The following is a 20481-nucleotide window of genomic DNA, read 5'->3' as shown; positions in this document are numbered from 1 at the left end:
ACTGTGTGTCTAAATGGATATTGTATTTATGTTGCCACCAGCTACCCATCACTATTCCATACTTTCTGGGCTTTCAGAGTTTCCTTGACCCATTCTCATTCCTAGCCAAAATCAATCTTAAGTTGTTTACCAACTGCTAATGGTTGCCCCTCTCACCTCACTTTTGTCCTCATTACATACATTCAAGTTGTGAAACTTGGCCACCAAGGCCCTTCACTGGACCTGGGTGGCAGATGCATAAGTCATTGGGAACCTTGGGTGCAGAAAATCTTCATAATATCTGTTTCTGTAACGTTGAGGGTCTCTTTCTTATCTATATAGCAACTCCATATGGGAAGAATCTCCTAATTATGGATGGTGATCCCAGCTGCACCACTGCTGTGGTGGCATTTCTTATGGAGTTTCCCAGTGTGGCTTTGTTGGTTTGATGGAACTCCTCAAGTTGGTTTTTTTGTTTGTTTGTTTGTTTTGACATCTATCTTCTCTTTGATAGCTCTGCATCAATCCATGCTAAGTTCTGGGTGAATTCCTCAGTGCTGCCTGATTTTTATTCCCAAAACAGTATCTACTTTTCTGTTCTTTCTTGTAAACTTGATTTATAGCTACCAGTTTTGATTTCTTTATCTTCTGGGTTTTTTTTTTTAATAATAATGGTTTTTTATTTACTCTTTTGAAAGCATGGTACACATACTAATTTCAGTCATTTTCATATTGCTCTATCATTTTTATTCCTGAGAGAATATTCTCTCATTCTCTGCCATTTTATATGCTTTGAAATTTTAATTTACAAAATCACTTTGAATGCAGATTTATTGTTTTGTTTTTCCCTCCCACTTTCCTCTCCCTTCCCATAGTTTGGCAGATACCACTGCCCTCCCAGCTCCAATTCAAAACTAGGTATTAATATTAGTAGTTCATGCCTTTCATCCTGCCAATATTTTGCAGACCCTTTTTCCTAGCTGACTTGGCTTAACTTTATTTTTGGTTTTGGAGTTGTCTCTGTTCTTTCTGGTGATCCTTGCAAGCAGCTCCAAACAGTGGTCACAGTATTTTTTAAACATTTGTGGGTGTGGGAGGAGAAATTTGCCCATTTCAAAGGGAAAGACTGATTTAAATCCCCTAACTATATGTGTTTTCTGTCCTTATTTCCATACCAGAATTGAATTTCCAATTGACCAGCTGGTTTCTTTTTTTCCTTTTTTCTTTTTAATTGATATACAGTTGACATATTAGTTTCAAGTGTACAATGTTATGATTTGTTATATGTATACATTGTGAGGTGGTCACCACAGTAAGTCTAGTTACATCCATAATCACACATCGTTACAATTTTTTTTTCTGATACAGCTGGTTTCTGATCATAGAGCACATAAGGGCTTTTGATTTCAGCCATCACTCCCTGTTATGTTTAGCATTCATAACATCTTTATGTTTGTGGTTCCTTTGTCTTATTTTTAAACGGTTAGGTCTTTAAAAATTTTTGTAAGAATTTATTTTATCTATCACTGCTATGTATTTGCAGTTGGGATGGAGAGAAGGGAATTATTAATAAGTTGTGAATTTATTCCACTATCCTGATCAGAAGTACTTAAATTTTTACTTTAGAAACATAAATCCCATAGGGTTCTAGAGGTTTACCGAAAGAGGAGAACGTCAAGGTTACTTCAGCAGAATCGGGGCAGAGAAGAAGAGATGGGTTTGACAAACTGGGTAGGGGGCAGGGCTGTTTATCATGGTAAAGGAATACAGGAGGAGCTAGTTGGACAGCAGGGTAGAAGTGAGCTTAAATATTTTATCAAGTTTTGAATGTGGTGAGATTGAGATTTGTGTGACAGCTAGTTAAAGATAGTAAGCATTTGGGGATGACAGAAATAAAGGTTCTACATCTGTATCTTAGCGTCACTGGTGTATGTGTATAGATGGGAATGAAATTACTCAGGGAGAGTAGAGAGCAAGAAAAAAGGATCTGATGATGAAACTCAAGGGGACCATCATCATTATAGACTGTAAGCAAAGAGAGAGAAACCAGCAAACCATACTAAAGAGGAAGTAAGTGTCAGAGAGGAAACAGAAAGAGAAGGCTGAAGCAGTGTCATGCTTCCCAAAGTAGAGAGTTGTCATTGGTATCAGGGTCTGTAGAGAGTCAGGTAAGGGTAGAACTAAGTGTCCATTGGAGTTGGTCACTGAGGTAGAAGCCAGATTATAGAATATTGGAGATGAAGGGAAGGAGAGAGGGGTCCATAGCTGAAGGACAATCAGGGGAGAATTATTTGTTTATATTTTGCCTTTGATTTTTGTTTTGCTATTTAGTTAATAGTTGGGTATAGAATCTTATAAGGTCTATCTAATTTTTTATTTTGTTGCACTGATTTGGTCTCTTACAGACATTTTTCTTCACTCGAACTAGATGGATTTTCACTTTTTTTTTTTTTTTTTGTGGTATGCGGGCCTCTCACTGTTGTGTCCTCTCCCGTTGCGGAGCACCGGCTCCGGACGCACAGGCCCAGTGGCCATGGCTCACGGGCCCAGCCGCTCCGCGGCATGTGGGATCTTCCTGGACCGGGACACGAACCCGTGTCCCCTGCATCGGCAGGCGGACTCTCAACCACTGCACCACCAGGGAAGCCAGGATTTTCACTTTTTATAGCATTTTATAAGACTTTGCCATTTGATTTTACTATTCCATATAACTTACAGCTTGTTAGTTCTTAAGGTTGTCTTAAGCCACTTTTAAAGCTCCGTATTCGGAAGTAATAGTATTTATTCAGTGGCCAGCCAAGATGGTGTGGAAGGAAAACACTAGCAATATTACCAATTTTTTCTTCATTTTAATCTTCATTCTTCCCTATTCTGGGTATTTTTTTTCCATCAACAAGCCCAATAAGTCTTTCAGAGGCTAAACAGGCTCTCCCTGATGCTCAGCAGGTGCTTTAAGAAGGGTCTCATGTTACTTGGTAAATTATACAACCATTTATAAGTCTTGTGAAGTTTTACAGTTAATTAAGTATTTTCATTTTATAATGGATTATCTAGGTTTATTTATTAACTTATTTTAATTGGCACAGTTTGGCACTGTGACGGTAATGCGCTTAGTGTTCTAAAATTGGTACTGCATCTCCTTAAGCACTTATTTCCAAGGGCAGGGATAGCCGTAGACATAGGTGGCAGCCTGCAGGATACGTTGGTAAGGAGCCTCATGGTTTCTGCTTAACTAAAAATAGCACCCCCACTGACACTCTTGCTTTTCTAAACCTAAGCTGAAATTTTCCCATTATTACTGTTTCTTAACAGGTTAATAAAATAGCTGATGCCAGTTGTTTCAGATAAGAGATTATTATAGGCCTGTATTTTGAATAATTTGACCAAGATCACACTAGTAGTAGAGCTAGGATTTAAATCATGTCAGTCTGGCTCTATCCGGTATTCCTAACAATTCTCTGTATTATCTTTAAAAGTAAAAGTAGGAGCATTTTCCTTGCCTTCTGTTCCCTAAATCAATCAATCTTCTCGCTGGTATTTTTTCTAGGATTCTTCTTTATTTTCTCCCTCTTCAAACATTTGTAAAATAGTTCTCTAAACAAAAACGAAGATAAAGTACAACGCTGCAATGTATCAAAGAGTAAAAGATTTTTTTATTTTCCCTCAGTAATGAAACCCCAGTCAGATTGACTTCATGGCATACTCAGAATAAGATAGAAACAGCCACTTCTTTACAGAAAACGGTTGCTGAAAAGAAAAGGATAAAGAGCCAGAGGAAAGTCACAATATGAGGAGAGAAATTTTTAGAAGACAGAAAGAAGATCAGGTTGAGCAAAGAGCAGTATTTATGCTGTATGTCCTATGACAATGAGATATATGGCCGTTGGTGAAACTTTCATGAATGCCAGTTTTTCCTTAAAATAGAATTGCAAAAAGGGAGAGTCAGAGGCTGAGAACGCCAATTTAACACGCTTCAGTAATTTATTTAAGGTTAATGCTCATGACATGGTTATCAGGAAATATATGGCTCTTTAGACCTTAAGATCGAAATCCATTTGTTAATTTTTTTATACCTTTTAAAAAATATATACAGTGTTATTTAGGCTTTTTAATTTTTTTTACTTACTTTATTATTTTTTTTCATTTTTTAAATTTTTGGCTGTGTTGGGTCTTCATTGCTACGTGCGGGCTTTCTCTAGTTGGGGCAAGTGGGGGCTACTCTTCATTGTGGTGCGCGGGCTTCTCACTGCGGTGGTTTGTCTTGTTGCAGAGCACGGGCTCTAGGTGTGCGGGCTTCAGTAGCTGTGACACGCAGGCTCAGTAGTTGTGGCGCACGGGCTTAGTTGCTCTGCAGCATGTGGGATCTTCCCGGACCAGGGCTCGAACCTGTGTCCCCTGCATTGGCAGGCGGATTCTTAACCACTGAGCCACCAGGGAAATCTCAATTTTTTTATACCTCTTAATGTATTGTATATAGCCAGACCCATGGAATCACATTTATCATTGACATTGCATATCAATTCTGTAATTATTTATTACAATTATAGATTTATCTAAGTGGATTTCTTCCAAAGCATGATGCAGACCACTCTTTCACAAGTCTTTCAACCCCAGAAAGGAGTTTCATCTTTATAAACAGTCGACCAGTACACCAAAAAGATATATTAAAGGTAATCTTTTTAAGAAAAAGTATCACTTGGATCAGAAATAAAAACTCTGTCACTTGTCAGCTTCTTATAAGGACTACTTCTAAGAATTTGTTCCAAAATAAGGAAAAGGAAAAATAGATACAATATCATTTATTAAGCATTGTGCTAGGTACCTTACATATGACTCTTCACAACAGTTCTGTGGTGAATTATTATCCTTATTTATAGTGAAGAGACTGAAATGTTTGTGACTATCTTAGACCACATAACGAGGAAGTAACACAATTTGGATTTGAACCCAGGACTTTCAAAACATCCATGACACTATGATCTTTTAACCATGAAGCCAGTTGCATTGGATATTTGTACTTCTTAATGAATGCTTGTGCTTTATGTAAGTTCAAAGCCTCTAAATGAGCATTACTATTTAGATACTACTTTTCCTAATAAGCAGTTACATCCACTCAGTTTCTCAGTTAAATATGCTTCTTTTGGTGGTATTTTAAAGATGGCAATACTATCTTTTTTCATGTCTTTTTTTTTTGTCTTTCACTCATTACATATATTTCTAGCTAATCCGACATTATTACAATCTGAAATGCCTAAAGGAATCTACTCGTTTGTATCCCATTTTCTTTCTGAAAATTGATGTTCCTACAGCTGATGTAGATGTGAATTTAACACCAGATAAAAGTCAAGTATTATTACAGAATAAGGTAATCTTTTTCAGATTTTTTTTGTATTTATGCTATTTACAAATTTATGCAGTCCTAACCATTTTCATATGAAAAAGATATGCTTGTTTCTGTAGATTTTTTAATATTATTTTCATAATTTCCTCTAACATTTGTTAATTTGTATTTTTAGGAATCTGTGTTGATTGCTCTTGAAAATCTGATGACAACTTATTATGGATCACTAACTAGTACAAATTCTTATGAAAGTAATAAAACAGATGTTTCCTCAGATGACATGGTTGTTAGTAAAACAACAGAAACAGATGTGCTTTTTACTACGATGGAAACATCTGGAAATAATTATCCAAATGTTGATACTTCAGCCGTTCCTTTCCAGAATGATGTGCATAATGATAAATCTGGGCAAAACACTAATTATTGTTTGAATCATCATATGCATATTGGTGACCATTGTGATGATCATTTTAATAGTGAAAATTCTAGCATTGATAAGAACAGTGGGAATACATTTCAGGAGATCCCAATGAATAATTTATCATGTGAGGACACCCAAAAGGAACATAGTGAAGTTTGTTTTGTAGGTTCTGTTAAGCAAGCCCAATCAGAAAATGGCAGTAAAGGCCATATAGATGAGAGTGGGGAAAATGAGGAAGAAGCAGTTCCTGAGAAGTCTTTGGAAATTTGTGTAGATGACTGGAGCAAGGGAAATGTACTTAAAGATTCAAGAGGAGAAAACATTGAACCTGTGAAAATTTTAGTACCTCAAGAAAGTTTAGCATGTAAAGTAAGTAATAATAATAATAACCCAAGTCCTGAACAGAAGAATTTGAATGAAAGTTCCTATAACAAAAAATCAAATGTGGTAGATAACAAATCTGGACAGCTTACAGCTTATGATTTAATTAGCAATCGAGTAATCAAGAAACCCATGTCAGCAAGTGCCCTTTTTGTTCAAGATCATCGTGCTCAGTTTCTCACAGACAATTCCAAGACCAGTTTGGAAGATGCAGCAGTACAAATTGAAGAACTGTGGAAGACATTGAGTGAAGAGGAAAAACTGAAGTAAGTTTCCAGAGCTTTCATGGGACCTGAATGTTCAGATATTTCCATTCTATATGACTCACTGAGTTAAAAAAAATTTTTTTTAACTTCTTATTTGTGGAAAAGCAGAATGGAAAACGGCTTTTGGCTTGACTAAAGTACCTTTTTTGGCATTACTTTTTCGCTAATTTAGAGGTTTTTATGGGGGTTTTTTTGTTTGTTTGTTTTTTATTTTGGTACAAGCCTTAAGTACTTTCTGATTTAAGTTTGTAGTTAAAGGTTTTCCATTCTTAACTAAAAACTACCATTTTCTTCTATTTCTTTTTTATTTTTACGTTAATCTTCCTATGACAGGACTTTTTCTTTTTTAAACTTTTGCATTAGAACAGTGGTGTTTTTAAGATCTTGACTATTCCCTTTTTAAATTGGTCTCTAAAATATGTAACACAATACAAAAAATTGTAACATTGTTGCAGATTTAATTTAGTGATGTTAATACTGTTCCTATTCAGTATAACTCAAGGCTTTCTTATAAAATCTTTTATTTATTGACAACTTATAAACTATGGTGGGTTTGGGGGGCTAGGTAAATAGGTGGTTTGATCTCTGATTAAAATAACTACATATTATTTGCCATTTTTAGATCAGATGATCTGAATAAATATTCCCAAAAAATATGAGGGGTGTTTCTAATTGACTTAGGGCACTTGCTGTAAACACAAAATATTATGTTTTGAGTGATTTAGCTCACAAGAAAATGAAAGAGTGCAATTATACTTCCAGTCACATATTATTACCTGAGGCAGTGGTCCCTACCTAACCTTTTTGGCACCAGGGACCAGTTTCGTGGCAGACAGTTTTTCCACTGGTGGGGGCCGGTGGGTATGGTTCAGGCAGTCACGCGAGTGATGGGGAATGGCAGATGAAGCTTCGCTCGCTTGCCTGCTGCTCACCTCCTGCTGTGCGGCCCAGTTACTAACAGGCCGTGTACCGATACCGGTCCGTGTCCCGGGGTTTGAGGACCCCTGACCTAAGGCATCGCAATACTATGTCAAACATCTGGAAAAAATTTTAAATGTAACCTGTCATCCAGAGTTTATATTTGGTGATAAACTACATGGATACTTGACCAATTTTTTTTTCATTTTTTCATTAGCTTTTCAGTCTTATAAAGACACTGTTAATTTAAAGTAATAAAGACCACTATTAACACACCAATAGGCAAAACCTCCGCAAGTTAACTTTTTTTTAAGTGGGGATGGTGGTTGTGTTTTTGTTCTTTAATATATATCTGTAAAAGATACTCTTATTTTAAACAGAGCCATAATACAAATTGTTACCACTTTCTAAAACATGAATTCCTTAATCTTCATTGTTCAAATTTCTAATTATTTCATAAATGTCAAATTTTTTAAAAGTTTATTTGAATTAAGATGCAAATAAGGTTCACACATTGTTAATTATCTTTTGTCTTACATAAATGACACATTCAGTTTAAAGGTGAGAGCACTTGAGTTTTAATACAGTAAGCCCTCAGAAGTTGAATTGCATTGACCAGGGAGGTGATGAATTGAGAGCTGTCTGAGAAAATAAAAAAAAGCATAGATGTTCCCAGTTCTCATGGAAGTATTGACATTGGAACAGCTCAAGGTAGCTGTTCCCTTGCAGCTTCACAATAGCAGGTATTACTCCAGTTTCCTTTCAAGGAATGTCGGCGTTGTTTCTCCTTGCAGGCCCCAAGGTGTTAAGGTACAAGGGTTATGGTTAATAGGTCTCATCTAAAAATTTGTTAATCATCAGGCAGTATTCTGGAATTCAGAATTTTCTCTATTGCCATAAGGTATACAAAAGAGGCATTGTTGGTCAAGAGCAGGCCTCTGAAGCTACACCTGCGTTCTAACCTCACTTCCTCTCTTTGATAGCTTTTTGTAAAAATGTGTGGACAGTATCTCCCGGATTGTTGTGAAAATTAAATAAGATATATTGTGTGTTATGATACAAGATAAATGGCTAGCACATAGTAAATAATTGTTCATGATGTTAATCAGAGTTTTTAATCTGTGAAAAGGAAATTTCTCTATTGTGATAGATATTATTTTTCATTTGCTTATTCAAGGTTAAATTTAATTTGGAGCCCAGAAATAGAAACCTGTGAAGGAAATATAGGTATCTTGGGATCAGAGAGCTTACTGTATGTCACAAAAAGCTCTATTAGAATCTTCCAGAGCCAGGGATCTGTGAATCAAAATCATGATTAGTGAAAAGGTAGAGTAAATATGTTATAACACAAGAATCACACTAACTACCATTTCTCTTCTGATCTTTATCTTAGAATTCTTTCCATGGTCTTAAATTCTACAAGGAGTGTGAAGGGATATGAGAGTAGACTCCTGTTCTACAGATAATCAGTCTTTCCAGCCATTCTTCCCTTTTTTTCTCTTCTTGTTTCCTGTTTTTTTTCCATCCCCTTCCTTCCCTTTTTTCTTTCCTCCCTTGCTTCCTTCCCTTCCCTTCCCTTCTCTTTCCCTTCCTTGTTTCTTTCAGTTAGGAACTATTTACTGAGGCCATTCTGTGTACAAGGCCCTATGTACTCTAGCTAGTCATTTCAGATACAGTGATAAATTATAAATAAAATATACTTTTACTACTCATAAAAGTGCAGTCTAGTGAGGAAGACACTATTAAACAAATAGTAATCATAGAATATGAAGAGTTTTTAAATAAAAGGAACACAGAAGAGTTATGAAAACAGTTAGCAGTTGGGCTTAATCATATTTATGGGACAGGAAATGCTTCCCTGAGTAGAAATTAATCAAAATGGTGTAGGGAATTTTCTTTGTAGAAGGAACAGCATGTAAGAATGCTCAGAAGCTAGAAGGAAAATAGTTATTGAGGAACTGGAAGATGCCGTTTATGACAGGAATGGATCATGGGGGAGTGTGATAAAGAAAGATGGGGTAGGCTGGTCAGATCATGGAAGGTTCAAACAGTTTTGAATAAGACATTGGATCTGGGTTTTCTACCGAGAGCTTAGGATAGACTTTGCAATAGAGGGTACCTACATTTTAAAATTTTTCCTTTCTGGATTCTTTTTCCCCCTTGCTTTCTTCTCCTTTCCTCTAGTGGATTAGAAACCACTGTGTCCTCCCACTGGGTTCTCAGTCAATTGATGTGAACTTGAACTTTCATTTGTAGTAGCTATGAACATATTTCTACTTAAAATAACTTAGAACAGTACTGTACTTGGGATATTATTGAAAAATGGTAAGTAAACTTTATAATTACATGTAATCTTGAGACACAGAAACATTTGAATTGATTACTGATAAATCAGAATTAATATTTTTTGTTCAGGTTACTAAATCCCTTAATGATATAAAGTTGAAGATAACAGCTGTTTTTACTTAACATTTACTTAATATTCCTTTGGACATAACTTTTTATATTTCCCAAGGAACTAATTAAATTGACTTCTTGAATAAATCAAAAGATTAGTACCATATGTGAAAATTTGCACATCATAATTAATTACAAATGGTGACCTTCATCTTGAACTCATTTTCCACCGTAGGAGGAAATCTTGAGTTTGAATGTCTAAGAGCTAAAAATACTTATTTATAGTACTTATTTAAGGTAAACTGTATTGAAAATTTTGTGTTTTATAATCCAGAACTTCAGATTCTAAGCAGAAATGGGAGAAAAATAACGTAAAAAATTATGAATGTGGCCTGGTCAGTAACCAAAAGAGGCATTTTTCATTCATCTAGTTCACAGTGAAATAAAGGCTGTTTTACATTCTCCTCCAGCTAACATTTCTTTATTTAGCAAACATATGCTGAGTAAAAATTACATAACGTGCTTGTTTCTTGTGTTTTAGTCTCACTTTTAACATTTAATTCCATTCTCCCAATAGTATCATTTTTATTTCCTAGTACCTAACTACTCAAATTTCTCCTTAAAAATGTATATATGTTATCTACAGTAGAACTCAGTTTCTTAAGAGTTTCTTAAGATTAGAAATAACATTTTCTAGTCTCAATTTTAAAACTGCATTTAAAGAACATTTTAGCAAGGTTGCTCAAATAATTACCAACGTTTAGTCAATTGTGTGCCCCGTTCATTATAAGATAGGTGTTTCTTGATAGAAAATAATGACAACGAACATTTATTATCATTTACTATGTGCCAAGCACTATTCTAAGTACTTAAAACTCATTTTAAAGATAATGCTGCCCAACTCCAGCCTAGGTGTGGAGAATTGGAAACTCTGAGGGTAGGACCCAGGCATCTCAATTTTTTAGAAAAGGGTTGATATAACCACTATACCAGACTGCTGTCTTCGGCCCCAGGAGTTTCATTTTACTTCTGTTATTGTTAACCAAAAAGAAAAGACCTCTTAACTTTTTACCCAGTATAATTTTTGTATTTAATCTATTTATTTTTTGCTGCGTTGGGTGTTTGTTGCTACGTGTGGGCTTTCTCTAGTTGCGGTGAGTGGGGGCTACTCTTCATTGCAGTGCGCGGGCTTCTCATTGCGGAGCACGGGCTCTAGGTGCACGGGCTTTAGTAGTTGTGGCACGTGGGCTCAGTAGTTTTGGCTTGCGGGCTCTAGAGCACAGGCTCAGTAGTTGTGGCGCACGGGCTTAGTTGCTTCGAGGTGTGTGGGATCTTCCCAGACCAGGGCTCGAACCCGTGTCCCCTGCACTGGCAGGCGGATCCTTAACCACTGTGCCACCAGGGAAGCCCTTACCCAGTATAATTTTAAAAGGTCCATTACCTTGTTTGAAATTGAATTAAATTAGGTGGTTTGGATGTGTTCAGTTTATTTGAATTTATTTTTTTATTGTTGACTCTAAAATGAGAAATAGTAACAAAAAAATTAACATTTAGCTATGAAACCATTACAAATTTAATCATATAATTTTTATTTTGAGTGTCATTATTATAGTGACCTTAACTTTACTAGTATATAATTATTAAATGTGTGTAAGTTTTCTTTTGTTGTGCTCAGGGAATTGCTTCTTCTATGTTGATGATATAGCACATATTTAAGGAGCTCTTCACATCTAAAATTGACTTTTTTTTTCTTGCGGTACGCGGGCCTCTCACTGTTGTGGCCTCTCCTGTTGCGGAGCACAGGCTCCGGACACACAGGCTCAGCGGCCATGGCTCACGGGCCTAGCTGCTCCGCGGCATGTGGGATCTTCCTGGACCGGGGCACGAACCCGTGTCCCCTGCATCAGCAGGCGGACTCTCAACCACTGCGCCACCAGGGAAGCCCTGACTCCTTATTTTATTGTTTAATTATTTCCTTTTTTTTTTTTTTTTTTTTTAGTTGCCTGTACCTTAAATGGTTTTTTAAATTGGGTAAAGTTTAGCTGCTGTGAAATGCATAGATCTTAAATGTATATAGCTCAGTGCATTTTCATATGTGTACAATGATGAAACCACCACTGCAAACAAAATATAGAACATTTCCATCAGCCCAGAAGGTTCTTTAATGCTACCTAGAAACCAGTCTCCATTCTCAGCCACTATTTTGATTTCCGTTGCACTAGCTTGGTTTTTCCAGTACTTAAACTTCTTATATATAAAATCATAATGATATGTACTCCTTTATGTCCAGCTTCTTCCCCTCAACAAAATATTTTTGTCGTTTTCATCCATGTTTGTTGAATGTATGCATATAGTTTATTCTTTTTTATCAGTAAGTAATACTCAGTTGTATAAGTATACCACAATTTGTTTTCTCAGTCTCCAGTTGATGAACATTGTGTTCTTTCCAGATATGGGATATTACAAATAAAGCTGTATTGTTTAGTTTCCAAATATTTGGAGTTTTTCTAAATATCTTATTGCTACTGAATTCTAATTAATTTTGTCATGGACAGGGAAAATACTGTTAGATTTAAATCTTTAGAAATTTATTGAGAATTATGCCCAGCAGCATATCTCGAAGAATGGGCACCTAAAAAGAATCTGAATTCTGTAGCTGTTAGATGTAGTGTTCTAAAATGACAATTAAGTCAAGGTAGTTGATAGTATTGCTAAAATCTTCTTAAGGCTTTACTGATTTTTTTGTTTTGGTCTAATTCTGTCAGTGCCTAAGGGAGGGGCATTAAAGTCCCCAACTGTAATTCTGTATGTATTTCTACTTTTAGATCTGCAATTTTTTGCTTCACATAGTTTGAAGCTTTGTTGTTATTAGATCCATGCACATTTGTGATTGGTATACCTTCCTAATGATTCCCTTTGGTCATTATGAAATATTCCTGTTATCTGTGGTATTATTTCTTGTTTTGAAATTTATTTCATCTTATATTACTGTAAGCTGCTGTTATGCTTACGATTTGCATGGTTTATCTTTTCCATTCTTTTACTTTCAAACTATCTGTCTTTTTCCCCCGTGCTGTGTAACTCTTGTAGACACATATAGCTGGAATTTGCTTTTTTATTTAAGTGGACTGCATTTTAATTTTGCTGTATTGGATAGTGCTTTATGTTCCTAGATTTAAAATAAATTTTAATTATTATAAAGGGTTTTTTTAATCCTTCATTGTATTTTAGTACTTTTTCCCCTGAGAGTTAGTGATGTTTTGATAGAAAAAGATTCCGTTGCCCATCTCTTGGTGCTTTTCCCTAAGAAATTAGACCAGAGTATTGCATAGGAAATTGATCAAATACTTGAAAGCAGCTTGGCAAATTGTGCTTAGCATAGATTAGCAGAATAAAGAACATTGTACTTATTTCAGTATGCAAAAGCAAAAGTAAATGTGAAAGTGAAACAAAAATATTCAACTATACTGAAGGTGAAGGTGTTTCTGACAAAGTGCATTTTCTAAATGTTGATAATTATTATAAAATATTATAAAATATATTATATATATAAATTTATATATATTTTATATTATATATATATATAAAAGTGACTACTAATATTATAAAATATTAGTAGTCACTTCATTTAAAATATTAATATTTTAAATTTTTAGGCATCTACTCTTTTTTTCCTTGAGATGTAATTGACATACAGCACTGTATAAGTTTAAGGTGTACAGCACAATGATTTGACTTACATACATCGTAAAATGATTACCACAATAAGTTTAGTGAACAGCCATCATCTCATATATATACAACATTAAGAATTAGAAAAAAATGTTTTTTCCCTTGGAATGAGAACTCTTAGGATTTACTTTCTTAACGCCTTTAATATACAACATACATCGATGTTAGTTATATTTATCATGTTTTCTTTGGATAAATACCCAGAGGTTGAATTGTTGGATCATATGTTAGGTCTACTTTTAATTTTTTGAGGAATCTCCAGACTGTTTTCCATAGCGGTTGCACCAGGTTACATTCCCACCAACAGTGCACGAGGGTTCACTTTTTTCCACATCCACACCAAGTTATTTGTTGTGTTTAACATTTCTTACAAAGCTAGTTTTGTGGTACTGAACTCTTTTAGCTTTTGGTTGTCTGTCAAACTTTTTATCCTTCAAATTTGAACAAAAGACTTGCTGGGTAGAGTATTCTTGGTTGTAGGTTTTTGCCTTTCATCACTAAATATATCATGCCATTCCCTCTGGACTTCAGAGATTCTGCTGAAAAGTCAGCTGATAGCCTTATGGAATTCTCTTATGCATAACTTCTTGCTTTTCCCTTGCTGATTTTAATATACTCTCTTTATCTTTAATTTTTGCCAATTTAATAGCAGTGTGTCTTGGTGTGGTCCTCTTTGGGTTGATCCTGTTTTGGACTATCTGTGCATCCTGGACTTCCTGGATGTCTGTTTCCTTTCCCAGGTTTAGAGAAGTTTTAAGCTAGTGTGTCTTCAAATATGTTCTCTGCCCCTTTCTCTCTCTCTTTTCCTTCTGAGACCCCTATAATGAGAACATTAGTACACTTGACATAAGAGACTCCCAGAGGTCTCTTAAACTGTCCTCATTTCTTTTTATTCTTTTTTTCTGTACAGCTTCAGTGATTTCCACTACTCTGCCTTCCAGCTCACTGATCTGTTACTCTGTATCATCTAATTTACTGTTGATTCTTTCTAGTGTATTTTTTATTTCAGTTATTGTATTCTTCATCTTTGTTGGGTTATCTTTGTATTTTCCTACTCTTTGTTAAAAACTTCTAACTTCTCACTGTGTCTGTCCATTCTTCTCCTGAGTTCTTTAAGCATCTTTATGATCATTACCTTGAACTCTATTGGGTAGATTGCTTATCTCCACTTTACTTAGTTCTTATGGGGTTTTATCGTGTTCCTTCGTTTGGAACATGTTTCTCTCTTGCCTCATTTTGCCTAATATGCTGTTTTTATTTCTATGTATTTGGTAGGTTCATTCCATTTCCCCCTCTTGGAGAAGTGGCCTTTTGTAGGAGACATCCTATGGGACCCAGTAGCACACTCCTGTCTGATCACCAGAGCTATATGCTTTAGTGGTGCCCTCTGTGTGGGTTGTGTGGGTCCTTCTGTTGTGGTGGGCTGACTACTGTGGGTGTGCTGGTGGTTGTGGCTGGCCCCCATTCCAGTTGGTCGCCATGCCCTGCCTTATACAAAGGGTGCCAGCTGATGGTAGGCAGGGCCATGTCCTGGTATGGCCAGAGGAGTCCTGGTTACTGGTTTGGGCCGCCCACAGGTAGATGGGGCCAGGTCATGAGTTGACTGGCTGTGGAGTCCTGGGGGGTCCCGAGGCTAGTCCTGGCCCATTGGTGGGTGGAGCGGGGTCTCCAGGTGGCTGGCTGCCAGCTGGGGTTCCTTGATCTAGTGTCTGCCTGCTGGTAGGCAGAGGTGGTTCCTGACACAGCTTTCTGTATAGTTGTGGTGTCCCAAAGCTGCTGTCGGCCTGCTGGTGAGTGGGCCCAGTTCCTGACATGGCTAGCTGTGGAGTCTGGGGTGTCCCAGAGTAGGTATTGGCCCACTGGTGAGTGAGGCTGGGTCCTGGGGCTAGTGCCAGCACACTGGTGGGCAAAGCTGCATCTTGGCATTTCTTGGTACAGGGCTTAGAGTTTCCAGGGCTGGTGTATGGGCCCAGGCCCAAGATGTCCTGGGTCTGTTGTCTAACCCCTGGTGGGCAGAGCTGGGTCCTAGGGTTTCCAGCTACAGGGCCTTGTGGGGTCCTAGAGTTGGTCTCTGCCTGCTGGTGCCAGGACCAGTTCCAATGGCTTGCTGAATGTCCCAGGGCTAGTGCCCATGCACTGGTATGGGGAGCCGGATCCTGGGCCCTTTGGTAGATGGGGCCGGGTCCTAAGGGGCTGTTGACTCGGGTCCTGTGGCAGCTGGCCTGCTGGTGTGTGGTGCTGTGTCCCTGCCCAGCTAGCTGCTTGGCCTGAGGTGTCCCAGTACTGATGCTGACAGGCTGGTGGCCTGGGGCAGGACTGCATCCCAAAGCTAATAAGCTAGAGGGAGGATTCCAAAATGGTGCTTACCAGCATTGCACATGGTAGAATGAGCTCCCTAAAATGGCTACTGCCAGTATCTATGTCCCCACGGTGAGTTCCATTTGCCTCCTGCCTCTGGGAGGCTTTCCCAGATCAGTAGGTGGGTCTGACCCAGATCCTTTCAGATTACTGCTTCTGCCCTGGGTCTTGGAGTGTGTGAGATTTTGTGTGTGCCCTTTAAGAGTGGAATCTCTATTTCCTTCAGCCCTCTGACTCTATTGAAAGTAAGCCTCACTAACCTTCAGAGCCAAACGTTCTGGGGTCTTCCTTCCTGGTGCAGGACCCCTGAGCTGGGGATCCTAATGTGGAGCTCAGACCCTATGCTCTTTGGAAAGAAGCTCTGTGATTGATATCATTCTCCTGTTTGTGGGTCTTCTCCCCTGGGGGTATGGTCTTGACTATATACCACGACTCCGTCCCTCCTACCCATCTCATTGTGGTTCCTTCTTTATATCTTTAGTTGTAGAAGATCTCTGCTAGTCTTTAGTTCATTCTAATCGATAGCTGCTCTGTAAATAGTTATAATTTTGTTGTGCCCATGGGAGGAGGTAAGCTCAGGATCTTCCTACTCCACCTTGTTGGTCACATCTTTACATCTCTGGATTTTGCTTTTGAAATTCAGTCTGACGGACTCTGCCTTTCAAATGCAATAGTTAGTCCATGTAGTGTATTAATTGATATGGTTGTGTTTTGGTCTACCATTTTCCTATTCCTTCTCAGTTTTGTTCCTCTGTTCCTCCTTGTTTTGGGAGAGAGGCAGCCTCTTTAGGGTTAAAAGAATATAATTTCATATTTAATTTTAATTCCTCTATTGGCTTTGCCTTATTTTTTGCTCTGGGGAATACATTATACATCCTTAATTTATCATAATCTACTTAGAGTTAATAGGGTACCATTTTAGGGACTTCCGTGGCACAGCAGTTAATAATCCACCTGCCAATGCAGCAGACACAGGTTCGAGCTCTGGTCTGGGAAGATCCCATATGCCACGGAGCAACTAAGCCCGTGCGCCACAAGTACTGAGCCTGTGCTCTAGAGGCCATGAGCCACAGCTGCTGAGCCCACATGCCACAACTACTGAAGCCTGTGCGCCTAGAGCCCGTGCTCCACAAAAAGAGAAGCCACCGCAATGAAAAGCACGTGCACTACAATGAAGAGTAGTCCCAACTCGCCACAACTAGAGAAAGCTTGCATGCAGCAACGAAGACCCAACGTGGCCAAAAATAAATAAATAAAATCAATTAATTAATTATTTAAAAAATAGGATACCATTTCACATAAACTATAAAAATGTTCCAAGTATAATTCCACTTACCACCCCTGTCCTTTACATAGTTGGTGTCATATATTTTACATCTACGTAAAAATAAACCGCATCTTTAAATATTACTTTTAAAATTTAAACAGTTATCTTTCAAAGACATAAGAGAATTTTTCAAAAGATCTTTTTTTTTTCCTGTTTACCTACATAGTTACCATTTTTGGTGCTCATCATTTTTTCCTATACATCTGAGTTTCCATGTGTTGACATTTCTTAATAATGTATGTTGGCAACAGATCTCAGCTTTCTTTTTGAAAATGTCTGTTTCATCTTCAAGTTTGAAGTAAATTTTTATGGATATAATTGAATCCTGGATTCTTATAGCACTTAAAAGATGTTATTCACTGTTATCTGGCTCTACATTGCTTATGATGAGAACTTATATCCATCATTTGTTGTGGTGCTCCTTTTTTGTAACATCTTTTTTTTTTCCTCCTATGTACTTCTAAGATTATCTTTATCTTTGGTTTTCAGCAGTTTGATTCTAATGTACTTAAGCTGTGGATTTCTTTGCATTTTTCCTGCTTGGGGTTCACTGACCTTCTTGAATCTGTAAAATGTTGCATTTATCCAAATTGGGTAACTTTCAGCCATAAGTTCTTTGAATATTTTTACCCCATTACTTTTTTTTTTTTTTTGGCTGCATTGGGTCTTGTTGCTGTGCACAGGCTTTTTCTAGTTGCGGCAAGCGGGGGCTACTCTTCATTGCGGTGCAAGGGCTTCTCATTGCAGTGGCTTCTCTTGTTGTGGAGCACAGGCTCTAGGCACACGGGCTCAGTAGTTGTGGCTCGCAGGCTCTGGAGCGTAAGCTCAGTAGTTGTGGCTCATGGGCTTAGTTGCTCCGCAGCACAGGGGATCTTCCCGGACAAGGGCTCGAACCCATGTCCCCTGCATTGGCAGGCGGATTCTTAGCCACTGTGCCACCAGGGAAGTCCCTACCCCATTACTTTTATATTTTTTATCTGGGACTCGAATTACATATATGTTAGGTTGCTTGTTTTGCCAAAGTCACTGAAGTGTTTTTTCAGTCTTCTTTCAATCATTTTTCTCTCTGTTGTTCAGATTGGATAATTTCCTTTCATCTGTCTTCAAATTTCCTGATCCTTTCTTTTGCCATCTCTTATCTGCTGTTAAGTGTACCCAGTGAATTTTTCATTTCAGATATTCTATTTTTTAGTTTTAGAATTTCCATTTCCATTTGGTTCATTTTATAATTTCCCTTCTCTGTTGAGATTACCCCTTCTAGTCTCTCATTGTGATCATCTTTTTCTTAAGTCCTTAAATATATGTAAAGACCAATTAAAAAAATTTTTTTTTGCAGTTCCGACATCTACATCATCATCTTGAGGTTGGTTCTTACTGTCCACTGTTTTCCTTTACCATAACTCACGTTTTCCTTTTTTATTGCTTGAGTGGTAACTTTTGCTTGTATAATGGACATTGTGGTTGATACGTTGTAGAAACTCTGGATTCTGTTATCTTCCGAAAAGTGTTGGGTTTTGTTCTTCCATGCATTTAAATTGCTGACAGATCACCTGGAGCTTAAGGAGACTTTGTTTTACACTTCCTTAGGCAAAGACTGTTTAAATTTTGCTGTTAGTCCTAGGGCAGCTTCCTTAGTTCTAGAACATAGTTTTTTGTTTTGTTTGTTTGTTTTTGTTTTGTTTCCTTACCCCTAAGATGTAAGATGTAGCCCTCCTCCAGTTTTAATTGAAAGCCCAAAGTGTTTTCCAAGTCATCTAATTATGTGGGATTTAAACTCCAAACTCTGTTTCTCCTGCAGCAGGCAACCACTGAAATCTCTGTTTAGCTTATTTAGCCTTCTAGTGGTTATTTTCTTCTAGATTCTCACACAGGATTTTCTCCCTCAATTTCCAGCTGTTTTGGAAGCAGGGAGTTCTGTGTTCTGATGACTCAGTCTAATAAGAGTGCAGCTTTCTGACTGAGTTCTTGCTACTCTTCCTTAATGCTCTGGGGACTGCCCTCTGGGTAAAAGTGGTATAAATGTGGATCTTTTTTTTTTCAAGGGTTGAATCCATTACAAATTCTGCATGCTTTTCATTGCTCTTCAGTGCCTATTTTAAATGGTTGATTTCTGTATTTTGTTCAGAGCTTATGGTTATATTAAGGTGGGTTAATCCAATACGAACTCCTTTGTCGTTACTGAACCTGGAATGCCAGCTCTTTATTTTTTATAAAATTTGCTTTGGATGGTTAATGTATTTCTCATTATGACTTCATTAGTTCTTTTTTATCTCTATTCATAGATATGAAGAGAAGGCTACTAAAGACTTGGAAAGATACAATAGGCAAATCAAGAGAGCCATTGAACAGGAGTCGCAAGTATCATTAAAAGATGGAAAAAAAAGGATAAAACCCACCAGCGCATGGAATTTGGCACAGAAGAACAAGTTGAAAACTTCATTATCTAATCAGCCAAAACTTGATGAGCTCTTTCAGTCCCAAATTGAAAAAAAAACCCAAAACATTAAAAAAGTTCAGATCCCATTTTCTATGGAAAACTTAAAAAAGAATTCTGATAAACATAGGAAATTTGACTTAGAAGAAACGGACGAATCTTACTTGATCCATAATCTCAAGTTTCCTGATGCATGGCTAATTACATCCAAAACAGAGATAATGTTATTAAATCCATACAGAGTGGAAGAAGCTCTCCTATTTAAAAGACTTCTTGAGAATCACAAACTTCCTGCAGAGCCACTCGAAAAGCCAATTATATTAACAGAGAGGTATGGGAAGTAATATAATTTTTTTTACTCTAAGAACATTTATTGAAATTGAAGGTAAAAAGTTGAAAGTGTTTCCTAGCAGGGAAAAGTGGTATTTATTTAAAGAAATTTTTGTAATTTGATTTCAAATATTTAATAGCTTTTAATAGCTTTTAAATAAATAATTTTAAAATATTCTAGGTAGTTTACTTCTGCAGTTAATAAATATCAAGCTCAGTCCCCCCCTGTACATTAGTGATTTCCCCAGGGTTGTCCTGACATTGGATCGCCATGACTCTTCTTCATTGTGCACTCTTTGTTTTAACATTTCAAACATATACCAAAACAGAATTATTCAATGAATGCCTTTATCAACAATTATCAAGATTTTGCCACATTTACTGTCCTTGGTGTATATATATATATATATATATATATACACACATACATACATACATACACACATGTATGTTTTTCCTTTTGCTAAAGGATTTAGAATGATTCCCATCCTTAGAATTTTCAGTATGTTTCTCTCTAAAATGGCCATTTTCTTAGCCACAATGTCTTTTTTCATGCATTACACAATACTAACTCCTTGGAATTGTTCCTCATTGTCT

General features: G+C 37.1%; 1 protein-coding gene across 5 annotated transcripts in view; it reads left to right on the top strand.

Annotated features, from left to right (window-relative positions):
* The window catches only part of PMS1 (PMS1 homolog 1, mismatch repair system component), a 98317-nt gene that overhangs the window by 66101 nt on the left and 11735 nt on the right, over positions 1-20481 (top strand). For all 5 annotated transcript variants that reach the window (XR_003793991.1, XM_029225697.1, XM_029225699.1 and 2 more), the window contains 4 exons: positions 4527-4649; positions 5201-5344; positions 5496-6388; positions 19403-19885. Coding sequence is in view for 4 of the 5 variants with exons in the window: in XM_029225697.1 (XP_029081530.1) it covers positions 4527-4649; positions 5201-5344; positions 5496-6388; positions 19403-19885 (1643 nt within the window). In the remaining variant the exon portion in view is untranslated. The remainder of the gene's footprint in view (positions 1-4526; positions 4650-5200; positions 5345-5495; positions 6389-19402; positions 19886-20481) is intronic.

Source organism: Monodon monoceros, unplaced genomic scaffold (assembly GCF_005190385.1).
Source record: "Monodon monoceros isolate NGI ecotype Baffin Bay Population unplaced genomic scaffold, NGI_Narwhal_1 Super_Scaffold_16, whole genome shotgun sequence".
In the NCBI taxonomy this organism is placed as follows: domain Eukaryota; kingdom Metazoa; phylum Chordata; class Mammalia; order Artiodactyla; family Monodontidae; genus Monodon; species Monodon monoceros.
Note: the sequence above shows the minus strand (reverse complement) of the source record. Positions and strands in the feature narration are given on the sequence as shown.